This window comes from Lipophrys pholis, assembly GCF_963383615.2.
Source record: "Lipophrys pholis genome assembly, chromosome: 13".
In the NCBI taxonomy this organism is placed as follows: Eukaryota; Metazoa; Chordata; class Actinopteri; order Blenniiformes; family Blenniidae; genus Lipophrys; species Lipophrys pholis.
This window is the reverse complement of record NC_137632.1, coordinates 17,207,043-17,234,452: the sequence shown is the minus strand read 5'-3', so window position 1 is coordinate 17,234,452 and position 27,410 is coordinate 17,207,043. Positions and strand designations below refer to the sequence as shown.

The window sequence follows — 27,410 nt, the reverse complement described above, 5'->3', positions numbered from 1 at the left end:
AGCTTCTTGTGACCGTTACAAGGCAGAACTTAGATGCAGTGGTGGCTTAGAGGTTCGAGAAGCAGACTTAGGATCAGACTGTGGCTTCATGAACAAAACCCTCGACCCCCATCAGCTTACCGGACACCGCACTGTGGCAGCTCATATGTATAGTTACGGTTAAGCATGAATCGGATGGGTTAAATGCAGAGAGGGAATTTCAACAAGGGGATCAATAAAGTATCCTTTTTGTTCTTTCTTTATCTTCTAGAATCCCTACATCGGTGGGACAACCACTCAACATTACATCCGATAGAAGTACTCACCACCCTGATCAGTGCTGACACTTATGACGGCCACCTGGCGAGGGAACGAGCTCAATGCTGACACGCCATTCAGTGACTCGATCTCGAAGGTGTAGTTGGCATGAGCGGTGAAGTCCATGACTGCGACAGTGGCGTTGGTGAGGCCGAGTGGCCGCGGCAGGAAGCGGAGGTCCTCCTCACAAAGCTGGCACTGGCTGGGGTCGGGGCCGCAGCGTTTGCACATGACGTTATAGGTGAGGTCCCGGCGGCCCCCGGTGTCACTGGGAGGTGACCACTCCAGCAACAAGCAGGTGTCGTTCAAGTTGAACATCAAATTACGGGGAGGAGATGGAGGACCTGCCGATCAGAACTTGGTTCAAAGAGCAGCAGCAGCAACAACAACAACAACAACAACAACAAACATCTCAGTTGTATGACAGAAACATTTTGGTGAAGAGGTCTCACAAATCACAATTTGCACGGTCTCATCAAATAGATGATTGCATGGTGGCTCTTGGGTTAAATTTGGTTATATAATTTGGTTAACAGTAAAGGTTCCTCTTGGCTTGGTGACAGTGATAATCACATTTGCTTCAAAAGGATTAAGCATCAAAAATACTACAATAAGTTTAGCTTAAGCATATTTTTGGCTCTAAAATCTATGTTTATGATATAATATACAGCTGTTTATTCACCCATTTACATAAGCTTAAGGTCATTCTTGAACAGAGGACTCAAACACCAGTATTCAGAGTCAGAGCGTTGGCTCTATTCCCGTTAAATCTTTCCTCTTTATACTTTGCATTCCACCTCCATACATTTATTTTATCATATATAATATGACTGCAAGAGGTCACCAGAAATCTTATGGTGTGCCTCGAATAGGTGAAGATGAGTCTCTTTGGAGGACTTATCAGAACCAGCGGCTATTTAAGAGGGCTAACAAGGTTGGAATTACCTGAGAACAGCCTGTTAATACTTTCGGCGATAAATCTGAAGAATTCAGAGTTCAATTTGTAGCAATAAATAATTTTCCCAGTAAATAAATCCTAATCTCCAGATTTTCCAATTCTGATATCACCATAACTCCAAGATGTTCACCTCACGATGAATTCATTAGTGTATGGATGTCATATTTTATCGTGTGTACATAATTTATTCAACCTTCAATAGTAAAGTGATGACCATATAATCACAAAGCATTTGAGGCAAAATGTAGACATTAAATCAACTGTGTCCTGCCTCTACCAGCACCATACTAGTAGCAGATTTTATACTAGTTTCTAAACTTGACCTTTTAACTATTGATGTTAACCTGTTTGGTTAAGTTCTTAGGTGGTAAAAACACCATTACAATAACATAACAACATATACTTTGGGTTGCATTTAACAGCACTCACTAATGTGGATGGTTTTACTGAAGTTGGGAGGTACACATCACACCAAGCTGATTTATCTATTTGCATCTCAAAGTGCAAGTCCAAAGCAAAATAAGCAACAGTTCTAGTGGCATGATCGATATATTGCATTTTAAATGAATTAACACATTATATGTTGCATTAAAATTCACACTTTAAAAAGTATTTTAGTGTGTCCCTGCATTTCCTGGATGGAAACAATTTTAAATATATCAGTCGGAACAGAAGTGGGAGATTTCAGCTTAAAAAAGGTGAGATTTCAGAGAGAATATTGAAGTTGTGAAGAAAAGGAAAAAGTTGGAAAAAATGTCCTTCAAAGTTGGAACTTTTTTACTTTTAAATGTCTTTACATTTTTTACTTGAATGGGTTGTACAGTTTTCACATATTTTCTTTGTTTTTGTGCACAGAATGTATGGGCATTTGTTTCCTCCGCTGATAACTTATTAGCTTTTCTGCTGCTGGATTTGGAGACACTCCAATTCAAGCTCTTATTTTTCTTTTTGTTTAGTCAACCAAGTCCCACTGAAACCAAAAACGACAGCACAGTGATCTGAAACAGAGTTTAAACATTAAAACGTGATCATATTACGTTATATACAGGGACACTAGTGAATTTACAAGCCCTAAACGTTCGAAAGAGATGCCTTTTTTTATTTATTTTTTACGTGGAAATTGAACTGTGAGTTATTCCATGAATTCTGAGCTACTTGGCCACCGATATTACTATGCAGTACGGAAGATACAATTGCGCATCATCCAGACAAAAGCTTCAATGGCTCCCATTACTGATGGGACTGTAGGGACCTCAGAAGATGCATATCCCAACATAAGCACAAAACTCAAAATTGCCCCATGAGGTGAACCACGGCTGGAGTAATGCTCAAACCATTTGACAGGGAGATCAGCGTCAATGTTAATGTCTTCTGACAAATCTCTGCTAAGAGAATAGCCATATTTCTCACAAGTGAAAGCACATTTTTCTGAGCATTTTTCTCCAGTGCGGTAAACAGCTAAAGTTATGTTACTCCTTCAGATTTCATTTGGTTGAGGCATTTTTGTGCTCCCTGGGTGTGTGTGTGTGTGTGTGTGTGTGTGTGTGTGCGTGCGTGCGTGCGTGCGTGCGTGCGTGCGTGCGTGCGTGCGTGCGTGCGTGCGTGCGTGCGTGCGTGCGTGCGTGCGTGCGTGCGCCAGGGTAAGCATTGTGCTATAGCAGGCAGCCGGCTGTCAACAGGGTGGAGTTAAAAGGCCTGAGGGATTTGAACACTCCTGTCCTGCCAAGCTCACTGTCTGCCAGGACAATAGGATGTTTCCCTCTCCTCCACCATCCCTTCATCCCGCTCTCTCCCTCACTATTCTCAAAATCTCAGCAGACAGGGAAGCCCCTCCTACCACTTCTCCACCTCTGTCAGCATGTCCATTCTCCTTCTTTATCTCTTTCTGCCTCTATCGGCCATTATCTCACCTCCTTCATTCTCTCCATCGAGGAGAGTCCACCCACCGCCCCTCCCGCAGAGCAACCCCTCTGCCATCAATCAGCTCCTATTCTCCTCTAGGGGGAGATTGGTATCAGCACCCTCCTTCTTTTCTCTCCTGGCTGTCTACTCCATCCAGCCTTTACACTTTTCCTCTGCCTTTATCTCTCTTCCTGTGACATCTTCTCTTCCTCCCCCCATACCTTTGTCTACCTCTTAGGCCCTCAGTCTTTAATCTCCATTTCTCTTTTCCCCTCACCTCACCAACAAGCACGTAGTTTATGTTCAGGCCGGCACGTCTCCTGATTAAAATGCATTATGTGAGTAAACACAGAGCTCACAGCTCGTAAAAATAGATGTGGTACACTGGGCTACTCCTCTTAGTTTGCCAGGTTGTCACACCCCCACAAAGCTTTCCACTGTGCTTGTACTTAAAGTGGCCTTGAAGATATCAAATGTGTTTTTCCTTGGGAAAATATTACTTGAAATCTAACATCTGTTGACAAGGTATTGAACAATGCACTGAATTACAACTTTGTATGTCGGAGCAGGTGTTTTTGTTGTCCTTGGTGAGACCTGGAGTCCATTTGTTCCAATATTGACTCAACGATCTCCCCAATTCATTTAGATATAAATAGACCTAATTCTATTCACAACAGACTAGCTTGTTTTGGGGAAAAATATCCTGCATACAGGCCAGCCATTTGTGTAAAATCTTCATTTATGAACAGCGCATAAACAGCTCGATTCCAAAGTAAAGCCCACTTGGCCACAAACTGACTCTAGAAATGTTGTCAAGTGAGTAGATAAGACTGGAGTTCACGCTGAAGTAACTGCTCAAGTCGCTGTCAACCAAATCAATTGGTTAACGTGCATGGTAATAGATGATTCATTTCAGTTTAGTTCTAGGTATATAAACAAAGAAATACAGTGCTTTTCAGAGGAACCTTAATGTAAACAGTGCATGTTGCAGGACACTGTAAACTAAACATATCCACAATGACTTGGCTTTGTCTTGTCGTAAAAGACAAATACACTCCTCCACCCTGGAGAGCTCTCAGACGCGGCCCCCGTCTATCTCAGTGACAGCTAAATGGCTTTTTAATTAAAGGAGAATTAGTCCGGTTAAACTGTAATTTAATGCAAATATGAAGTCGTAATGACAGCCAGTGAATCATCGATGGAGACGAGGCAGGCGAACAAAAGCCATGTAATTCATCCAGAGGCTCTCTAATGCTCAGTTTCACACCAGATAAGTCCAGAAGACGAGGTTGGATTTACAGCCGCAGCGAATTCTGAGAGCACACTGGAGTAATCCACCGACTCTGTAGACAAAGTAATAACTTACCCAGACTGTCGGGGATGCACAAGTATAGAAATATTTAATGTGAATTTACAATGAGTTAATTAAAGTTTAATCAGACCAAATTACAAAATGACTACTTCTATCTCCGTGATATTAATGATGAGCGATGGTAGGGAGAGTCAGAAGTCCCCCGTTTCTCTGCTCATCGTAAATGATGATTCACAGGCCTGAACATGGATGTCTAATGAGGAATTATGAAGGCAAGGGATGACGTTTCCCATCTGGTTTGTGCATGTTAGCCTTGTTTTCAGTGGTTAAAATTGTATATTTTCAATCACCAGTATGGGCTTACATTCAGAGATGGGCTTGGGTGTAATTGCATGTTTTTAATCTGATAGGTGTTCAGTCCACAAAAGGTTTACGTTTTCAAAGAGCCAATTCTCGACTGCTCCCTTCCTTGTAGTACCTCTGTGAACCATCAACACAACAACAAAATTCCAGGGTTGTGTTCTTGCTCTACAGAAGCTACTGAGCTTGTTGTGGCCTATTGAGCAACCTTTCATGCTTTATTGTTAATTGTTTTGTTTTATAGTCCAGTGTGACGCAAAGCAAAAGTTTGATTTCATTGTCAGTACACACGAATGACAAAAATGATCCCATGTGCACCCATAATTGCTATTGTATGTAATTTGACAATGACATGTAGGCCCCTTGTTTTCTTTGATTTTGGTGTATTTCTGTGCCGGTGTTACGGGGCCAAACTTTTGTATCTCCATGTAGATGGATTCTTGTGTGCGCTGATGTGTTTGTGCATAACCCAATTTGCAAGCATTATGGTTTGTTTGTGCACACTGAGGTTGAAGTTTAGTTATGCACATCCAGATTCATGTGTGGACACAAATTACGATACACACATACAAATCCTTCAACACAATAATAAAAACGGGGTTAGTGGAGCCCATCCCAAGTAACTATGGGTGAGGGCAGGTTGTGCCCTGGACAGGTCGTCTGCTCATCACAGTGTGAAAACAGAGAAAGAGACAATCACACATACTCTATTCACACCTACAGGCAATTTAGAGACACCACACTGGATACACACACCGCTCGCTATAGACACACACACACACACACACACACACACACACACACACACACACACACACACACACACACACACACACACACACACACACACACACACACACACACACACACACACACACACACACACACATCTTTTTTCTTCTATATTAACTTCATAATCATCTGACTGTCAAACCAGATCAGTCACGTGGACGCAAGCTTATTTCTGGTGTACTCACGTGTGCACGCCATAGTCGGAGGGTCTTTCTCAGCTCTGAAGAAGCTCTTCTCACAGCGGCAGATGGCAGCTCCTTCTCCGAAGCTAAAACTATGCGGAGGGCACTTTGAGCACTTGATGTTTCCTGCATATGCCTTGTAGAAGCCAGGGTGGCAGGCTAAGGGTGAAAGACAGACAACAAGACAAGGTGGTGAGTGGAAAGCGTCACCAGGTCAGTGACCAATAACACAGATTTCTATTTTATTTCAGATCAAAAGCTGCTCATACTGGGCATTAGGTTTAGTCAGACATTATAAACCTGTAGAAAGTCTGGAGAGAATGGCTTACACATGGCAGTTCACAAATATAATGAGACTCTCTGCTTTGAGGCTTGCAATCTTTAGCGAAAGTATATATAAAAAAAAAGCACAAGCAGCTCTGAGTGGGAGAAATCTCAAATGCAACATGAATGCATTAATGTCCTATTTATCGTTATTGTTGATGATAAACCCAACATGATGGCCCAACACCGATTGGGAATAAAACATGTAAGTGTCTCATGTCTAGACTGTTAATCCTTTTTTTAAATTTCAGTTTATTTTTCCAATCATTGGGAAGTTTTCCATGAAGAAGGTAAACCTAACTTGAAAGGCAAATACAGGTAGACAGTGCCTCTAGTTTAGTGGGGTGTATTTCAATAACATTCTTTATAATCATTTTCAAATGGGCTCAGTGAGAGAAATGGTGCTAAAACAGCGACATACAGGAAATGAATTCTACACAAAAAGTAAGGAAATTTGTATTTCCCTTTTTTATTTTTGATGTGACAATGATTATTAATCCTAGTTCACTCCAAAGCCCAATTATTTCCATGTCCCCTTTAATTGCCACAAAAGCAACAAACAGTACATTTGTGGGATGAGCAATTTTTCAAATCTTCTCTGCCAATATATTTCGTACTCTTAATCGCTTGGGATTCTTAATTGCTTCCATCAATGTATTCCTTTTATTTCTTTGTAAAGCAATGTGAATTGCCTTTTGTCTGAATGATGCTCTATAAATAAATTTGCTTTGCCATTGCAAAACAACATTTTGGCAAAGATATATTGCCAAGACAAAGAAATAATCCAAAGAACACAAGCATGCATACTACTACTTTATGAGTAATTCAAAAACATGATGTACATCTATCAAAATGTTGCATGTAAATGTAACTATTAAAAAAAATGCAAACATTGGTATATACATGACAATTCTAGAAGAAATAGTGACTTCACAGCCGTAAAAAGAAATATTTCACATGGCAACACTGTATTATGCTGGTCGACTGGGACATGAACACAGTGAGGATCTAAACGAAAGGAGCCATCGCCAATATTATTAGTACCCTGCTTAGCATGCAAATACATACTGTGCCTTACTCTGCACCAAGCTATTTAACAGGGTGATACACTCACAGTACAAGTGGAACATATCCACAGCCTCATTAAACCTAAAGTGACTGCAGCTTAGCGTGGGCAAGTGAGTCTAGGATAAATACTTCTCCGGACATTTTTATCCTTTATCCCCTGTTGTTTTGCGCGGCCTTTTACGAGTCCATTCCTCATTATTTGAAGAATAACTCCATTGGGTCTTCTTCACCAAATACACTCTGACATGTCGGAGTGAGGACAGCACAGGTGTAAATAATAAAATTAATGGTACCTAAATAACATTTTAGGTGTTTCATTAACACATTCATGCAGCTGTCTGGGAAACTTGAAGACTGCAGAGTCATTACCGCTATCAGTAAAAATTGTATTTTTCCAACTAGGCCAATTGAAAATGTCTGCTGTGTCGAAGAGCAATTCAGGATATCATGAAAACACAGCCACTGAGAAAACACTTAAAAAAAAAAAGAAGAAAAATCAGCATAGTCTTGTTAGAATATTAAACGGATTCTGAATACAACAGTGAAGAGTTTAGAAAAAGAATAACGGCTCCAGCGAGGAAAGACCATGTCTGGTTCTCCTGGTATTCAGCCACAGTGCTGAACTGGGAGTCCCCGGGGTTGTTTTAGAGCACTTAGCACAAAGAAAACAATAGTTACTCACAGAAAATACTCAAGTCCAACATCAATGCGGTGGAATATCTTTCAAAAAGGTTTCCTAAAGACCGTTGTCTCATTTCAGTTATTTTACAGAAGCAAGATCAAAAGAGTGTGTGCAACTCAGCGTCAGATTGTATAACGATCAGTCATAACACTAAATCTACTATTGTGTAATTGCCCCATTTGCTCCCCATATGCAAGACATTTATTAATTAATTAGATTTTTTTTTTTTTTTTATAAAATCAGAACCAGCCTTCTCTCCTGCAGAAACATGAGCTACAGTATCTCATGTTTTGGTTCAGACACACAAACTGGCATTTAAGACCCATGACTGATCATGACCAGGGCAACATGTTCAGCAGAAACAAGGTAATCAGTATTATTCACTTTTATGTGCACTTAGAAAGATTATAAATTAATGCACCCCCCCCCCCCCCCCCCCACCAAATAAAAACCTGATAATAATAGAAATGTACTTTTATGCATTATCCGCTTGATGAGTGTTGAAGAGCTGGAGGCAATCCTGACCTGCCCTGTGAGGCAGGATACACCCTGGTCAGTCACTCGCTAACACTCACTGAGAAATTTACACCTCAGGTGGTGAGAAGTTGGATGGTAAAGTCATCAATCTGTGTGACCTAATTTGGTATCTTCACCCACTTCCTGGAGGCTGGAAGACACTTCCTCCCTTCGTCTCTCAGCCACTCCGTCTTGTTTGACTAAGGTGTCAGCCATGTGTCTTTGTCTTCTATACCACAGTAAAGGGATTTTCCTCAACTATTTGTAGTAAGTATGTATGTTTACTTGAGTGTTGTTTCTTAGTGTATTATTTTCTTTCTTGACCTCCATATTGAACACGTTAAATACTGAATTGTTTTTTGCGAAATGAATAACATATCTATTTTGCTTAGAATCGTGGCATTGGAGGTTGACCATCAAGATGACTAAATGACAAATCAAGCAATGTTGAGTGAAAATACGGCTTCCTGTTGGTTTGTGGAACCGGTAAGAACCCCCTTTACTCAACACATATAGCAAATAAAAGAAAGGTTGTGACAGAAGGGCAATATACCAAAAGAAAACTCGTGTGAGCACAGGTAGAACACGCAAGGTCCACGAAAGCCCACAATCAAACTGTAGTTCAATCTCTGTCAAACCAGAGTGCTAACAACCACAATGCTGTGCACCGTAATGGATATTCAATCTTCAATTAATTGCTACTATTGAATCATAACCTCTTGCAAGCAAATCCAACAATTTTTCTTATTGGATAATTCCCTATGATAATGATTTCATGCACCTCTAAGTCCCACTGACATTTGTTCAACCATTTTCTAAATCTGTCTATAGGCAAAGAAGTGATCTCAATTGATAAAGCATGATGCGTTGGTGTCAACTGTACAATATAAACCACAAAATAAGACATTTTTGTCCTAAAAGTACATTGTGTAAAGAGCAAATTGACAAATATTACAAGGAAAAAGTAAGTTAAAAAGCTTTTACGAGGGGGTGACTGAAGGCACCTTTAAATATTACTTCCTCAACCTCCAAAGCACTTTTAAGTGGCAAAGACATGTAAAAGTCTCCTGCCTGGTGAGATTTCCACTGCTACTGGTTGTCACCAAGCACATCGATTTAACAAGGTAACACAAGCTGAGCCATTTGAAGGGATTCACCTTGAAGCACCGAGTGCCTTTGTGAGCTTCTATTGCTGCCTGTGATAAATGGAGGTGTAGGGAAGACAAGGAAGGGCCCGAAACCACGAGTGCACTGATCAAATGGGAACAATTAGGACAGAGACAAAAAGGTTAACGCATCCACACACACACACACACACACACACACACACACACACACACACACACACACACACACACACACACACACACACACACACACACACACACACACACACACACACACACACACACACACACACACACACACACACACACACGCACACACACACACGCACACAGTGAAGTGTTTTTTTTGTCATCTGCTTGTTTTATTAAACTGTTGCAGAGCATGATTACTTCAACTAAATAAGAAATGTGTTTTGTTTTTTTAATTATTGCTTCTGCTTCAATAGACTCTAAACAGAATCGAATGACTGTAAAAGTAAAACCAAATTTACAAGCAGATAGATAATGACATACAAAATTGTATCAAATCATTAAAACATTTACGCATTGCAGCTCAAGCAAGAAATGTCTTTGTCTTGCCATATTTTGTCCAGCTTCATCTCCTCAAGTGCAGCAGGTTAAACACTATTTGAAGCCTCGAAAAACAGTGTTGAATTCTTGTATTCATGTTGAGGTTTTGCTTTGAATATATCTCATGGATACTGACACACACTCATGCAAGAGTCATACAAACACACATATGCTACTTGTATCAGTATGATAAGTGGCATCCCCCATGGCATCCCAAGGCTACCTTCATCATTAACCTCTGGTACCGACGTGTCCTTGAGTCAAAAACCGTCAGTCAACCTCCTCCTATCTCACTGGACCCTGTTTTAGACTCTGTCAACCTAATGATGCCTCTGTCCGACCTTCTCTGAACTGAGGGGATGTTCCTTTTCGAACCTCGCCACATCCTGCTGCAATCTGTCTGGCCGGGCCCCGTTCCAAGGCCAGAATCGTGCAGTACAAGGGCTGAGCATGCGTCACCTGACAATGGACACGCACGCACGCACACACGCACACACGCACACACACACACACACTAACACTGGTGGACAGGGCAAAAGCAGTGACAAACGGCACATTGGACTCGATTGGACAGCCTGTCAAATGTGAATGAAGCCTGGAAATTTTGACTGGAAAGAGCAAAGCCGCAGTCTGCAAATCAAATACCACTATTGATCGTCCAAGGGCAACTATTTCCACCTTATATACAAGTAGCAAAACATCTATGCTGTTTTAAAACTACTTTTTTTTTTTTTAACAAAATCAACTTCCGACCTGCACTAAATTAAAGGACTTTGGGTAAAATGTGTACTTTTAGAAAGCCAATTAGCTGCTAACCAGTGAGCAGGAGTGTCTAAAGAAATCAGCACAGTGGAAAGAGGCAACAGGGTGAAAGTGGATGTTTGTCTTGTTACTGCAGCAAATCCCTGTTAAATCACTTATGAATCCAGGATCAACAAGAATTACAGTCCAAACGAACATTGAAAACATGAAAGACACATTTACCCGTTTCTTTGTTACAGAGTAAAAAATAAAACCTCACAAATATCCTCCACTCACTCATGAAACAACCCTTGTTTCATCCTCTGGAACATATTAACACCTGTTGCAAAGATGAAGTGGGAGCCTTTGTAGAACTGACATACGATAATAAAGTACTGTGTGTTTCCATGACGGCTCTGTAAAATAAATGTTTGAATGCACAAAGAAAATCAATTCAAAATGAATCTTATATCACAAAGGTGAGTCATACATTCAGTGTCAACAGTACAGGTCACCAATTTCCCAAAGCAAAGGAGTGGAAATGTCTGTTTTGTTATTTCCCTTGTTGAAATAAAGGGTAGTAAATCTTGACTTTGAAAAATCAAAAATCATACCAGTAAAATTATTTATCTTTAGATTCATATAAGACGACATGGAGAAGTTAAGTAAACACAGTGGATTTCTGTAAACACATCACAAAGCCTTATAAAATAACGACGTGTACGAAATGTGTATCTTTTTTCAGTTTTAGGGACTGCACTCACTCGGAAACTGAAAGCGGTAATTATTCATAAATGCAACGTCCATACAGTAATCTGTGAGGCAAATAAATTATAGCTGAGCAGCAGCTGAGAGAATAATGTCTTGGCCAAACTGGCCCCTGGGTTTTTGATCTAATTCTAGACCTTCAGTCCAAGGTTAATGAGATCTGGAAATCATCCAGAACATGTTCATACCTGGGGCTCGAAGCCCTGAACTGGGTCCTCAGACACAGAAGGAGCAGATTGGTTAGTCCGGCCTTTTACTCCATACTCACTGGACCCGAACGCCACCAGAGCAACTCGCAGGTCGATGATGTTGGAGGAGTAGATCTGTCTGCTCTCATACTGTTTCCTACTTGATCGGTCACATAAAGATTCTCAAAGGGATGGTCAACTACGTCCTCTCAATAGCGGCATTTTTGTGATATATTTATTTACTGATTGTGACAATTGCTTTTATCTTCTATGGAAAACCCCCAAAACATTTAGATCAGTATTGTTATGAATTACACCACAGTAGAGAGGATTTCACATCCTCAAAGTTAACATTCATAGCAATTATATAAGAAAGAAAAACTAGCATGCAACTGTATGTGGTTTTCTGTGTGTATTTTAAATGTCATTATATATTGTCTGTATTTTGACCCAAATGTTTAAGGGCTGTTACTTCTTTGAAAAATCAAATTTTAATGAATCTAAAATGCATAATCCCCCCCCAACACACACACATGCACGCCTGCTCAAACATGATTTTAAGTCCCAATGAAAGTTCAGAACTCAAATAAAAAGTGATAGCCCGAATAAGTTCCGGGCCTACAGGTTGTGGGCCTTACAGCAGAAATGGTTTCCTTGTATGTATGAATCCATTTGTATAGGTGTAAAACTTTAATGGATTAAGTTGAATGTGTTATTTTACAGCGTCAAAGTGTGTTCTATCTACATCAATTTATTTTAAAGGAGGTATAAATGTAACCTGATTTAAACAATACATCCTTGTCGTTTGATTTCATTAGAAAACAATCAAGGTGAAATACACATGTTCCCATCTTTATGAAAGCATACAGTAAACTGTACCAGTTTTAAAGTGATTTTAAATGTACCAATATTGGGCCCCATTACGATTAGCACTCTGAACACCCCAGGTTCTAGCATCGTCATCCTAAGCAGAGTTTGCATCTTCTCCCTTTGCATAAATTGGGTTTCTGTCACTCGGTCGAAGCCACTTGTGCTGTATGTACCCAGTCCTTCACTCTGTGTGGCCTATGTAGGCTTCCCTCCTCTGTGTCTGGATGAAATGAGCAAAGAAGATGTTGGTGAATGTATGTCTCAGTAACGTGACCCTGACACCTTCAAAGTCACGTCTCTGATACATCACAGATTTTGTTGTTCTGGCAGTGGAGTTGACAAGACAACATGTCAACTATAGCATTTGAAAAAGAGATAAGAAAGAAAAACATTTCAATCCATTTAAATGTCACTATTACTTTCACAATGCAAATATATATATTTCCCTTCAATCAAGCAGATATAAATTCTATCTTTTATTTTCTTTCCAGAAAGTCAGGTTAGCAGTCGGTATTATTTTCACACAGATTGTCTGAAAAGAGTTGCACTAGTGCATCGTGTGAATACTGTGTCAAATCATTTCTACATTAAAACTTTCGCTTCCTTGGGATATGCGTTGCGATATTCCTGAAAGGCCACAGATAACTGCATGGTCACTGTGTCTAACTGAGCCCAACAACATCGGTGCTAAAAATAAATTAAAGTGACCGAGTCTGCCAACATGTGATTAGTTCAGAGAGCTCAACCAGAGGGTGACTTATTCAGCCCGTGTCTGCAACACGTTGAACCGAGCAGGAAGGGAAGCAGCGAGGGCTTCGTCACTGTGTTTACACATGAGGTGCTTACCATGTGGACAAAACAGCTATAAGCTCTGAAGTGTGCTTTACTGAGAAATTCAACAGAGACAGATGCATCTAGAACAGAGCAAAACCCAGAGGTAGACTACATGAGCTTTAAAAGAACATATCTAATTTTAATGTTTCTTAAAAAAAATTAACAAATGCTTATTTAGATTAAGTGCATGAAGAAACATAAATAATAGCAAATTTTGGATGAAAGCAGATATAATTGAATTCTTTGGTCCTTGAACTGTAGTAATTTCCTTCAAAGGGAATAATGTCCTTACCGAGTCTAGTTTGAGTGTAAATGCTTTATGAGCACTTCAAAAGACTCATTTAGATGAACATACAGTTTGATTTTACAACACATAACATACCTTAACCTTCTTAACAAGAAACTAGGAACAGGCAAATGCTTGATTAATGCTCATTGAGTATTTGCAATGGACAGCCGATGACAGCAGGTTCCTCTCCCGGTGGCCAGCGAAGAAGAACAATTCCAAGAGGAGCACAATTCTGCAGCATTTACTTGCAGAACCACATCAACAAATGTTGCAGAATAGTTCAGCTCTTGAAATCAAAGGCAGTGTGGTGAGCAGGCGATGCAAAGGATGAGCGATCATTGCAGAGATGGAGTTGTAAGCAGGATGCAGCCTGAAACTTATTACATATGGTAGAATACATTAAAAGAAACAAAGAGAAGAACTAGTTTTGTTTCATCTCACACAGAACTCAGTCTCCTCGGTGTCTATACTGTGAAAACTGTAAAAAAAACAAAAAAAAATAAAGATAAAAGCCTTATTCTTTTCTCTCTGGGCTGGTACAGAATACATTTTGCTCACACATATCTCCAATATTAGTAGCCTTTAAAAAATAAAATAAAATCTCAATACAAAATATTAGTGTAATTCCCAAGATCAAAAATATACCTATTTGCTCATGCAACATGAGAGTGGTGTCCAAACAGAAGGAAAATAACTGCCAGAAGCACTGACAAGTATTAACACAGTCTTGGACTGACTTGTGTCTGTGGTTGAACCAACACTGTAGTCTCACATTCGGCTCCACAGCTTCCAGCTGTAATGCAGTTTGCGTGCTGACAGTGGAGATGATGAAAAGTCACACCTCTCCCTCGCCTGTTGCGGTGGCGCTCGGAAAGCCACGTTTCACATGTAATCAGAAACAGCACTCGAACACTCTAAATGAAAAGGCCTCTTCTCGTCTCCCTTTCAGTGTGCCTCTCTTACTCATCATGATTCCTCACTCTCTTCATTAGCCGGAGCTGTGAGTGCCATCGCTGATTTGTACTTGAGGATTAGTGGACCTCTCTTGCACAAACTCCGCTGAAGTGCTGCACAGTAACTGGCTGGCATTTTTCATTTCATTTGTGTGGTTTGTTATTGTTGGCTTTTGTTTTTATTTTAGAGTTTTACAGGCTACAGTGAAGTACAGATTTTTTTTTTTACACTCTTTTCAATATGAGGAATGAATATGATCATCGCTGAATTTGCTCCAATTATGTCGAGTTTTTTCTGATAAAGGCTGGTTGTAATTCCACCTTAAGGGGATGGTTTCCACAATGTGCAGGCATTTTATGCCGATAAAGTTCGAGTTTACAAATATAAACACTTTTAAACATAGCCACTTTCCAAGAGTACTAGCTTATTTAGGAGGGTTTCATCATGTTTTATGTTTATATCTGAAGTTTTAATTTCTGTTTAGGTGCACTATTTAATTTGTCTTGTCTGGTCTTGAGTCCTTTTAAAGAGCAGGACAGAATAGTGCTCAAGTCTTGACTTGTTCACCCCTTCTTTAACTGTTTGTTGGGTCCAGTGAGTAAATGACTTCTAAATGTTCATCCCATAAACTACACCACTGTGTGAAAGCAAAACCTTCAGGCATTGGTTTTGGACATTGGTTTAACTATTCCTCCTGTCCCTTCTTTAACAGACTCAATGCACCATCTTGTGGTGTAAATTTAAGCAGCAACACTAAACTGACTTGGTCAAGTTGGAAACCTTGCTTTTATTTGAGGGTCTCTAACTTCTGCATATTAAAAACAAATTTTGCTGTAATAATTCTGAATAGCCAAGGACAAATATACATCACATGCCAAATATGCGCATGTATACTTTCTTGGTTTTTGAGTAATATGCAATAAATCGTTACAGCACCTATAATTCACAGGTTTTTGGTCTTACTGAGATGATCATGAACAATAAAAGCGTCATATATATTTCCACTTCATGTTTCTGGTAATGAATTTCAGCTGGGGCTCACAGAAATGTGGACTTCACTCGCACTTTGCTGTGGCTGACAGTATTTGGCATACTCCATTAAACATAACTCCAACACCATTTCTGTGATTTCAAAAAGTCACAAAGTGCCAGAAAGCAGAGAAACAGTGCTTTGTGAGACCGAGCAGCGAGTGACACGTCGGTGGCGGAAGTTTCTTTGTACAGTCGGAAAAACACAGTAATGTCAAAGAACTGCAATATATTGAAAGTGAAAAAAGTTACAAGCACTTGATTACGGCACACGTTTCTACAACCACAAACTCTAGAAACTCAGTCAATATAGTCCTAAAATGGTCAAGATAGGAAGTATGACCTCGTGATGACAAACAGGAGAGAGGCCATGCAGCAGAAGCATTCTTTTTTCTTTTTGAAATACTATATATATTTTCTCCACAAATATTTGAATTTGATATACAGTATTGCGTTCTCTTTTTTGTGTTTTTTTTTTTTTTTTTTAAATTAACATTCAAAAGATCTGTATTTAAAACAATCACTGCTCCCACTGAGGATTGAAAAACTGTATCAGAAACCTAATCAAGGATTCAAGAAAAAGTTACGATTTGTAAAGATGTCACATCAAAAATGAAAGTAACACCGGTATTGACAGAATATATTCGTACTTGAGGGACTGCTCTTGCAAGATGTTATAGATTGCGCCTTTCCCATTCCTTTAAATAACCCAACCTTGCTCATCTTTTTCAAGTGTTTGTTTCTCTTCCCTGCTGTTGGCAGTGGAAATGCTTCCAGAGAAACAAGTTGGCTGAGATGTACGAGGATTATTCAAGTCTGAAATCAGCATGTTAACCAAAATGAATGCGGCCACATCTGAAGGACAGGACCTTGGCGTCAGTGTCACAGTGTGGCCATTATACAATAAAAAAAACGAGTAGAAAAGCAGTGGTGAAAAAAAAAATGCCTGAGCTCAATTTTGCCATTTTAAGAGAGATAAAGGTCAGAGGAAAACTCACAGAAAAGAGCAAAAAAAAAAAAAAAAGAAGAAGCTAATTTGCAGATAATAAACTGTAAATGCAAGCACAAAAAGGCAAAAGGGTAGGAGCCCGTTCTCACCGCAGACAGTGTGAGGTGAGATCATTCAGCGGTGGCCATTTCTTAGATATCGTTGACATTATCAGAGACACAGATCTTTTTATGAACTTTACAGAGGACAGCCGTACTGATCCCTTTATAGCAGCGTTTATAGCAGCGCAGAACGAGTGTTGGGCCAAATGAACTAACGGAGTAGTAAACCTCTCAAACGACATCCGTTAACTTGGGGCGAGAGCAGAGTTTCTCTGTAAATCTTACTTTAGAGACAAAGTTCTTGCTGGAGGAGGCATTGGAGTGGACAGGAAGGCTTTGTTTTTATAGCCTGAGCTGGACTGCTGAGACGCTGCGCTGACTGGCTCACAGGCAGCGCAGACTCGTATCAGGAAATCTCCAGCAGTAAATCTTTGGTGGGTCGTATCGCTGGTCAAGTCGCCCTTTACTATTAACTGTTGAAATGTGACACTTGCAAGCGGCGCAACAAGTATCACCAGTTTAAAGATGAAGAGAGCTGTAAGCGATGCACGCCTGCAACCTGTTGGCCGAGAAACAGAAAGAGGCCTCGTTTGATTTTTCTCGGACTATGCCAATAAGGCTCAAAGACATTAGGGATTTCCTGGCCATGGCAGTGTTGCAGGTTGAATGCTTCCAACTTCTATGGACCAGTTTGGAGCAATACTGACCAATGCAAACTGGGAAAACCCCGCAAGAGATGCTCCGATAAATGATATCAGATTTCTATCATAAACGACATGTATGATATAATATGTAATCCAACCACTTACAGGTGCAAAGCTTTTCAGTCAATGTTATTCAATTCACCTGCTAAAATCCAAGTCAACAATTTTAATATCGCCCCTACTATTCAATGTTTATGTTCACTTTACTGCACTTCTCAATTTGTTCATATTCACTTTCTTTTTTTTAAAGTGAATCTCCATCAACAACATTCTTCATCAGCTTCGTTTCTGGAGTTCAATGTGTGAAGCAAACTATGCAGAATGATTGTTTATTGTTTAACGGTTGTTTATATTCAACTGATGCAGGCAGAAACCTGAAATCTCCAAGCAGCGAGAAAGAATTACAGTAAATAAAAAGACATTTGACACTTTGAAATGAAAAATGACACCTATTTACATATTCATGGATTCTGTAATTCTGGCAAGTTTTAATGAGGAAGAAGGAGGAGCTGTCATTTTCGAGATTTACAATTCTTTGTTTTTCTGTAAAACCCATATTAGACATAAATTATTAATCAAAAAGGAGTATTTTATATACTTAGACCCTAAAGTATGTCTGGAGGGGATCCTAAATGCTGCCTTTACATGTGAACGGACCTTTTAAAACACAGCTTTCATTGCCTTCCTCTAAAATGTGCTGCCTAAAATGCATCCTTGTCACACTGTATTTACTGTCACTTAGTATAATTAGAAAACTAGGCATGCCTCTGGAAGAAGAAACAATAGATGTCAACGTGACTAGGGAAACTTCATGAATTTATTGTAAGGTGTTATGAAGATTAGCATGACTTAGCCCCAAACTTTCCCCTCGCCTCTTGCCTTCTTTCCCGCATGATTGATGCTGATTGTGGCTTCAACACGCTGCTAAATCAAGTGCAAATCGTCTTTAGCAGAGGTCGCATTAGCATGAGGGGCCTTCTTGTGGAAAATAAACAACAGCAATGTCTTCTCAAAAACAGCACAAACAATGGAGGAAGATAATAACATGGCAGCCCTTTTACTAACATCAACAACAGCATAATGGAGCTGGAGTGAAATTAAAATGGATCAGTCAATTTAAATGCCTCCGGTGGTAGTCTCTTCCCTTTTGTTCTTGTATTTTTTCTTTTTTTCTCTCCTGAAAATCTCACCATCATTTCTACAGGATCCAATCAAATCAAGTGCATTTCTAAGGAGAGAGAGAAATATTTACCAATCCAAACAACTGCGCCACAAGTACAAAAATGAGCGTGAGAGATTTCTAACAGACCTTGACAATGAAACGAGAGCATTTTTCCCATAGACGTATGATACGGATAGGGACAAAGGGACGTGTCCAGCTAAAACATTGGTTACAATCTTGGTCTTTAAGAGACCGTAAACTCAACAATTCAAGAATGTTTCTCAGCAAAAAAATTCCAAAAGACTACAAGACATAAACAACAGTGTGATGCGGATTAAATGGAGGAATCTATCTATTCAAGAGACAACGCTAAAAAACACGTCTGAAAGACAAACAAACATGAGAATGAGTCGGTGCAAATTCAGGAAAGCACATGAATGCAGTTCAGTATATAACATTTACACTTTTACCAACAATGCTGTATTGCATTAGAAGTATTGCCTCTAGTTACTAGTAGAAAACTCTATTATTATAACTCTATATACTACTATTTTTAAAATAAGTAATTAGGAACTACAATTATACTGTACTTATTTTCCTCAATGAAATATAGAATTTAAAATGCTGGACATAAGCAACAGTCTTTTTTTTATTTACGTTAATAAAATGCTTTTTGGATAGCTGTTGTAATAACAAACTCTCATAAAAAGATTAACGTTTTAATCTTTAAGGCTTATCTGTTCTGTTGAGAAGATAAATTCCTTCAGCTCATAAATAACACCATTTTTTTTAAGCATTCAGATATCATGTGAATGACGGGGTGAGAGACAAAGCTTAATTAGAGACAAACAAAACAAATTTAATCACCACTATGCTAATATCACAAATTAATTTTCTCCAGCCTTTATCAATAAAAAACAAACCAAAAAAAAACAACAACAAAACAATGAATTGCTTTACTTTTTCGTCTCGTATTAGTTTTTGACTTGATACTGCTTGCTTGCAAAAGGACAGAAAACAGTCCAAGTGTAGTGATCTGGGATGATGGAGTGTGCCTTCATGGGACTAGCGGGAATCATTTGCTAGTAATTAGGAAGGAACGAGCACAATTGGGCCACTGGCTCCTCTTGTTAATGATCTGAGGACAGCACACCCTCCCCACACACACAGGCTCAAATAACACCCTCACATTCTCAAAGACTCACTTACACCAAAGTTTTTTTTTACTTTGTCACAGATCAGTTGGACCAGCCAATAGCACATATCAAAACCACATTCATCAAACGACATTAGACTGGAGGAAGAGGTTGAGTGTGTTCCCTCCTTTGAAGGCTGCAGTCAATGGACCACAGCATGTATTGAGATACGACAGGGCCGAGGCGGAAAATGCCCGTGCATTAGCACACTATTCTTTATCGAGGATGAATTATAAAAACGTGCTGCACAGTCCTGCAGAGTTTCTAAAGTGCTTCCAACTTGGGGCCTTATTCTCTTCCTGTAGGCAACAAGTCAGAGATGGATGTGCTTTTTTTCTGGCCTAAATGTTTCTGCTGTGAAAGAAGGAAAAGGTCCAGACTGGGGGCCTTATACTGTGGGTCACAAGTGAGCAAAAGTGTCAGCATTCATCTGCAGTGTGAGCCATGTGTACTGGTGGATTTGTCTTGAGTGCCAAAGTTTAAATTAGGAACTGTGTTTTCGCCCTGCGATTAAGTGGCCAGAGACCAGGGTCACCATACAGAGTGCAGTGTGGTGGTGCTCGCTTCAGGCGATACGTTTCTTAGTTGTTGTTTTTTTTTTTTTTTTAGCTGAGAAGAGTTTTGGTTTCATATTAAGAAAGTAAAGTTGTTCTGTGCTTCAAGTCCCTATTCATGTTTTGAATCCTGAACTATGCTATTTTAGTGGATTGAACCAACTCAGTAGAAATTCACACTATGTTTTTATTACATTGACAAAACTTTCCCTGGTAGCAAGGCATTCATTTTAACATGGATGTGCACTACGGATATAAACAATTGAATGAGGCCAAAAACAGGCCTGCTGCTACCATGTCATAAGCCAAATGTTGAGGTTGTTTGCAGGATAACAACGCAGCAAACTTCTGCTGTCGTGTTAGCTCTTCTCTGTTCAAGAGATTAGGTTGGAAGCAAGTTTTGTTTACTGATAAACAACTACTGTCACATTGATCAAATATTTAAAGGCACTAGGAGCTTAAATATCGATTTTTTTTTTCTTCCTTGACGAGTGTTAATTAAGAATGTTGTCAATGTCATTACATCTTGAAATGTTAGAGCATCATCGTAAACTGCTTTGCTATTCATATAAAAAAATAAAAATCTCGGGTTCATAGAGTTTCCGACAAGAGCTTAACCGAGCTTTGATGTTTCATAACCAAAATAGAGACTTCCAGCAAACACTGATTCACTTAGACATCTCTTCTGATGTGTGAGTGAAATCTCATTGCTTGAATAAACATGATAAGACTCCTCTTTCTTATATACACTGCGTGAGGTCAGCTGAGTCCCGGTGAAGGTAGCGTACGCACCGGGAAAGTACACAGTACACCACCGAGCACGGAGGACGACTGCAAGTAAAGTGCATGTTTAGCATGTTTTCCCACCACAAACATCCCACAGATTACTCTGAGTGACAAAGAAACCGCCTGTTTGAGAGCAACATAACATCTCCGCTGCTGCGCATTGATATTTGTATTGTTGATAATCCATCAGCGTGTCGACACTGCTGCTCCGCAGTGATTGTTGTGGGCCTGCCTTGATCTAATTTACGGCTATGAGAGCCGTCTTTTACCTCCTCACTCTGTGCCGTGCGTGTGCGTTACCATGACATTCATTTCACGTCATCGATTTTATGTTCATGTAAGTGAAACACTATCAGAAAAGGATGTTTGGACATCCGTGGAATAAATGATTAAAAATGCAGTTTTAGTGAATCCATGGGTTTAACGCATTGATCATCTGCACTCGAATTTCCTGTGCGTGTTGTACTTTCTCCCTCTCCATGTGTTTGAAACATTTGCAGCAAGGACACAGTATTGGCAGGACAGCAGCTGGTCTTTCTATCAAACACCAAACAAAGCGGCGGTAGCGTGCCTATAGCCACTTTGATCTGGCACAGTGTGATGTTGGCACTCAACACGCCAACACGGACACATCACCTTTTATAACAAAGCCTGTTTGCATTTACTACATTGTTGCCATACATAAATTACATAAGCAAAGTAAAACTGTTATGTAGTAAAGTATACTCAGCTGTATGGTGCATTACACACAGTCCCATTGTGCTGTGCCAATCATTCGGCTTGTTACCGGTCTGTGTGAACACATGTGTATTGATGTACATGAGCGCTGCTCTGATACGTCCCCGAGACCACGGGCAGATGAACTGAGAGTATATCCTTTTCAGATTCCTCGGATCTACAGTCCTGATCTATAGAGTGTAATAGTGTTTAATAAGGCCGACATTACGCTGGGATAATCCCGTTCTCTCATGCACCGACACACAACCAATTCCATTTCCACCGCCTCAGCTGTTTTCTCTGCGCTTCGAAAGCTCATTTCAAGAAAGAGAAGCCGGGGCACAAAACGAGGCCTCAAATATCAATTACCACTGATGGGAGAATGGGAAAAAAAGCTGATGGATGCTACATTTCCTCAAATCCGGTGGTATTGTTTGCATTCAAATTTTAATATGCCTTTTTTTTTTTTTTCCCACAGAGCGATAACGGCATATGATGAGAAAAAAATTAATAATGATTGGCCAAATAAAAGATACAGCGGAGGCAAAAATGGAGCACTTTTGAAAGTTGTGTATACGTGAATGAGTTTGCAGTTGTATGCACACCCTGTGAGTATAAAGTAACAAACACGATATTTGCATCAAAGTGGGATTCAATAAAATTCCTAAATTTTTTTGAAGAAAAAATCAGTACTGATGCAACAATGTTGTGCTTAACCTGGGTAAGACGCTTTCTTGAAAGATCCCGCACAGACACACGCAAACTACATTCAGCGCTACAAGGCTAATACTGATTGCTTCTCCGTCCTTTTTTAGGCGCGCTGTCATGATGACAAGTGATCAAAACGTCAATGTCACATGGTACAGCTTTAAGATTTTCAAAAGGTTGCTTTCATCGTGTCTGATCTGTACTAGCAATAACAAACTCCCTCGATCTTCACACTCGATCACATCTGCTCCGTCGCAGTGTGACAGCCAGCAGAACCAAACGGGGGGCCATTCGATGATATCACTGAGGGGCAAAAGCCTTCAGAGGTGGCAAATAAAGTGTTGGTTCTTTGTCATAGCATTTGATCAGCTTTTTCAAGAATGGTGCACTTTGAGCATTGAGTTTTTACTTTTATTCTATATATTTGAACAAAAAAAAATCCAAACTTTTGAGCTTTACATTAACTTAAAATCTATTTGTATTTTGTGATGATGAGCAATTCAGGTCTGGCTGGAATATAATATATATTATATAGCTTCAGGTGAATTCAGTCACTATTCACACAGAAGTTACTATTATATAGAATCAGATCACATGACTTTCCTTTTTTTCTTAGTTAACGCTTTTCTTTTTGCTTTGTTGGACTATCCAGCATATCTCCATGTTGATCATTTCTAATGAAGATGTGAAAATTCCACGCTTGATTTATTATGGCTACTGAGATCTTCGGTGTGAAATCGGTATGTCTGTGCTCACTAATTCAGATGTGTAAATCCTCAAATCTGCCTGTTTCTTGCCAATGATTAATAAGATAAGCATGTTTAACAACTAATTTGGATGATAAGAATCCAAATGGAGGGAACAGAGCAGCGTGAATCACAGAACATAAATTAGAATAAAAGCCATTACCTGAGTTTCACCAACATGTAAACACATTTTCTCATGTTTTTGCCCTATAGCTCTTTTACCGTATAAACCACCGAACAGAAAGAGATAAGGTGCGCATGAATTAATCACATCTTGCCATATTAGTTCCAATATTCTCAGTATCTCAGCGAAACTGGCTCAGAGTCAGTGTACAGCTCTGGCTTTTACAAATCATGCTGCTGTCCCCAGTTTGCGTAATTAGTTTAGTGTTATTGCATTCGCATGGAACAGAGGGTGTAAAATGTGTTATTGCTTTTTAACTGAACACAGTGGGTAAACTAATGTTCTCAACATGATCAATAAATCATATCTGAGCACATCAACTCCCTGCCAACTGGAAAATGAAGCAGTGGCTGGGCCTCTGCTTGCATAAGAAATAAAGGTATTAATGATGTGCGTGTGTGTGCGCGCGTGTTGTGTGGGGAAAAACCTTGCTCATCTTGTGCTTGACAAGCCATACATCTTGTCAAATGAAATGAGTAGAGTGTCTTCTGAACATATTCCTGTATGTGCTGCTCATATGGTGGGAATAAAAAACCCCAGAGACAATTTGCCAGCTTCATTTGCCAAAACGCTAAAAATAATACTTGTTTATAACAGGTTCACATGTGCTTTTCACAGTCTCCAGATACATGCCTTAACAACCTTCTCATTGCTTGTCCCGCGCTCCTCTCCTCCCACACTGTGGGTGGCAAAGGCGGTTGGTCCACTTTGTAAAAGCCTCCTGCAGTTCGCTAATCATGTTGACCACCGGCTACCAAATTAAAGCTGTCACTGGCACTGCTGGAAGCTGTTGGACCAAGGAACGCCGCTTCCAGTGGATAAATGGAACCTCCACAAGGGGCTTTTCCTATCACTGTCCGTCATACAGTTAATGCTGTCATGTGAGGGCCTTGTGAATTAAATTTTTAGGAAGATTTTGTTGTTCTCTCTAAAGATCAAGGTTTAATGCCACATTTTAGAACAGATGGCGCGCTCCACCAGTGTGCTTCGTTAGGCGGCTCATAGGATGTCTATCGAAGGAGCAAATTACGATGTTTTTTCATCTTAAAACAAAGCCACAAACACACTACACCTGGTAAAGTGCACAAGAACAAAATGATTAGCATAATATGGACAAAAAAAAAAAAAAAAAAGGGATTGCGAACCAAAGCAGTAGTCAATATTAATTTCTTGGCTTCATTATTGCAAAATCCTCCAACTGCTACAGAAATTTACATCATATGTCTACAAATCAGAATAGATCGTGCTTCAACCTACAACCTTTTGGCTTCCCTGACCAGCGGCAATGAGATATTATAAAGCAAATAAAATAAAACTTGTATTCCAGATGCAATGTGACTACTTTGCCTTTATTTTAATGGTACAATGTTTATACCTGTGGACATGTCAAATATTGGTTCTTGGCTGCGTTGCCCTGCACAGTTAACAACTGTAGTAAGAAAAAGGTTGATGTCTGAGTTTTTACCAAGACATGTACATTAAAGTACTTTATTACTAAGTTCAAAGATAAAGCTGCATGCCTCATTTGTGGAGAACATATTGGACCTTTGCCAGATAAAAGCCAGTGAGATCACCTTTTCGGTCAGCCCTTAGCATCAGTCGCAGTTTGTTTTGTTTTCTTCCTTGGGAAGGTTATTTGGCCAGCCTTGCTGTAGAAGTTTACAGATTAATGTTCATGTTGCTGTGAAGAGTCAATTTCATGAATAATAGAGAAAAGTACAAAAAAATAAATAAATAGAAAAAAATAAATAAAATAAGATAAAGTTATTTTACCTGAGTAAAGAGTCACTGTGTATGTTGTTACTTGTTGGGTGATTTTTTTTTGTGAACATTTTTTGGAGAGCTTGAACCAATTTGCCTTGTCAGTACAGTCTTTGAACTGTGTCAGGCTCCAAGTCCATAAATGAAAGGATTCAATTTTCCAATATTAGGTTTTTCAATTTCCGCTTTGGTTTATTACTGTAATATTTAATATTCGCACTGCAGGGCACTACTTTCTGTTCACTTTGAGTTTACTGTATTTGCCATAATGCAGCTGTGATGCAGCTTTAAAGTCTGCATAATAAAGTTTAACACAGTCACAAAGCTCCAGGGCTAGGTACTCCCTCAAGGAGACGTGCAGTATATCAAAATAAGCATATTGAAAATATTTCAAAAGTTGTTGAATGTGCAGCTCCCCAACAAGTTCAGTCAGGCAAAAGGCTCCCTTGAGCCAGCGCCTGTCTGAGACAGAAAACTGAGTGTACCACCAGAAAGAACTGAAAAGTTATCTTTTAAATCACATTGTGATTACTAGTTTTGGCTCCACCTCCAAATAAAATGCAAATATACAACAACATGGTTCAGTAAAGGGATTTAATTAAGTACATATCTGTTCATTTCCCTGGCAATTAAACCCCAGTGGAGTCCCCCAGCAGTTTAAATATATTGGAAAAATGCCTTGTGTCAGAGGATGATGCTGCATCCCATTAGCCTATCCACAGGCTCATGGACGGCGTGAAGAAGAATGAATATTGGATGAGACTTCAGTCGTCTTTCGAGGCTGCTGCACTGTACGCTAGTATTTCTCCTATCTAATTAGGGCAAAACAATGCACATAACTACATGTAGATACAAACAGCAACGTATTCACAGAGAGAACATACTGTTCTTAGACCTTTTAGTCACCACCCACACACAGACACCTGGTATAACGGCAGAGTTGCAAAATAAAATTAAACAAAAAAAACAAAAAACTCCCAGGCTATCTTCTCCTCTGTCTTCCTGTTAAAACATTGCTTAATGACAGAGCGGGAGAGAGGAAGATTTTAATTAGCCAGCAGAGGAAGCTTCATTAAATCTCTCCGTTGGCCTCTTCCGTCCTGCCAGGCAATGTCCTGATGCAAAACACCGGCTACCATTAGATAAGATTGTCTAGTTAGAAGATGAAATCAGAAGAAGCAGCTTGATGCTGCTGATGGCTTGTCAGCTTTGTTTGTGTGAAAATGTGAATATTTTAGCTCTTCATGTTGCCACATTTATTAGGCTACTCAATTATATTATGAAGCATATTCATTGCTATAATTTACTGCGATTGGGCTAATAATGCACTTCACTTAATCACTTAATCTCAATGATCCACATGCATATATTCAAGATCCAGTCCAGATAAATATGATAATGGCACTAGACTTCAAAAAACATGCATATTGAATACTTCCCCCTGCATACAAGGCATGGAATTGGAGAGGGTCGAGAGCTTCAAATTCAATTATGTCGACATCTCAGCGGACCTCAACGGGTCAAGAAGGCCCAACAGAGACTGTACTTTCTCAAGAAGCTGAAACACTTCTCACCTCCATCTGACAGTGCTGATTAATTTCTTTAATTCCAGCCACACAAAGGTTTGCTGCACTGTTTCTATGTGTGCAGAGGACAACAGAAAGGATCTGCAGTCTGTGGTGAGGGTGGCAGAGCATCACACGCAGACCACAACCCCTCATCAACGCCTCAAGACATTTACAATACCTAATATCAAGCGGCCCAGCTGTATGCACCTTAGATATCATCTGTTCTCCATACTGCCCTCTGAAAGAAACGTTTATGACTAGGAGCACATGATCAGTTTGCTACCAACAGTGTGCATGTGTGTGTGTGTGCGTGCTTGCGTGTGTGTGTGTGCGTGTTTTCTTATCATTTTATAGGGAGAGAACCGAATGTAGTTTAATCCCATTTGCATAACATCCACTCATCTTCTACACCTGTTCAATATCGAGGAGGTGCTGGAGCCGATCCCAGGGCAAAGACGGTTGAACACAGGGAAACTTAGATTCACCTCCCACACTGTGGGAGAACGTCTGA

At 39.7% G+C, this 27,410-nt stretch overlaps 1 protein-coding gene across 2 annotated transcripts in view; it reads right to left on the bottom strand.

Annotated features, from left to right (window-relative positions):
* Window positions 1–27,410, bottom strand: part of epha6 (eph receptor A6) — a gene marked incomplete at its 3' end in the record, with an annotated part of 170,410 nt that overhangs the window by 75,369 nt on the left and 67,631 nt on the right. For both annotated transcript variants that reach the window (XM_080478240.1, XM_080478241.1), the window contains exons 4-5: window positions 5,807–5,962; window positions 306–641 (exon numbers count right to left, since the gene is read on the bottom strand). In XM_080478240.1, the coding sequence (XP_080334366.1) occupies window positions 306–641; window positions 5,807–5,962 (492 nt within the window). The remainder of the gene's footprint in view (window positions 1–305; window positions 642–5,806; window positions 5,963–27,410) is intronic.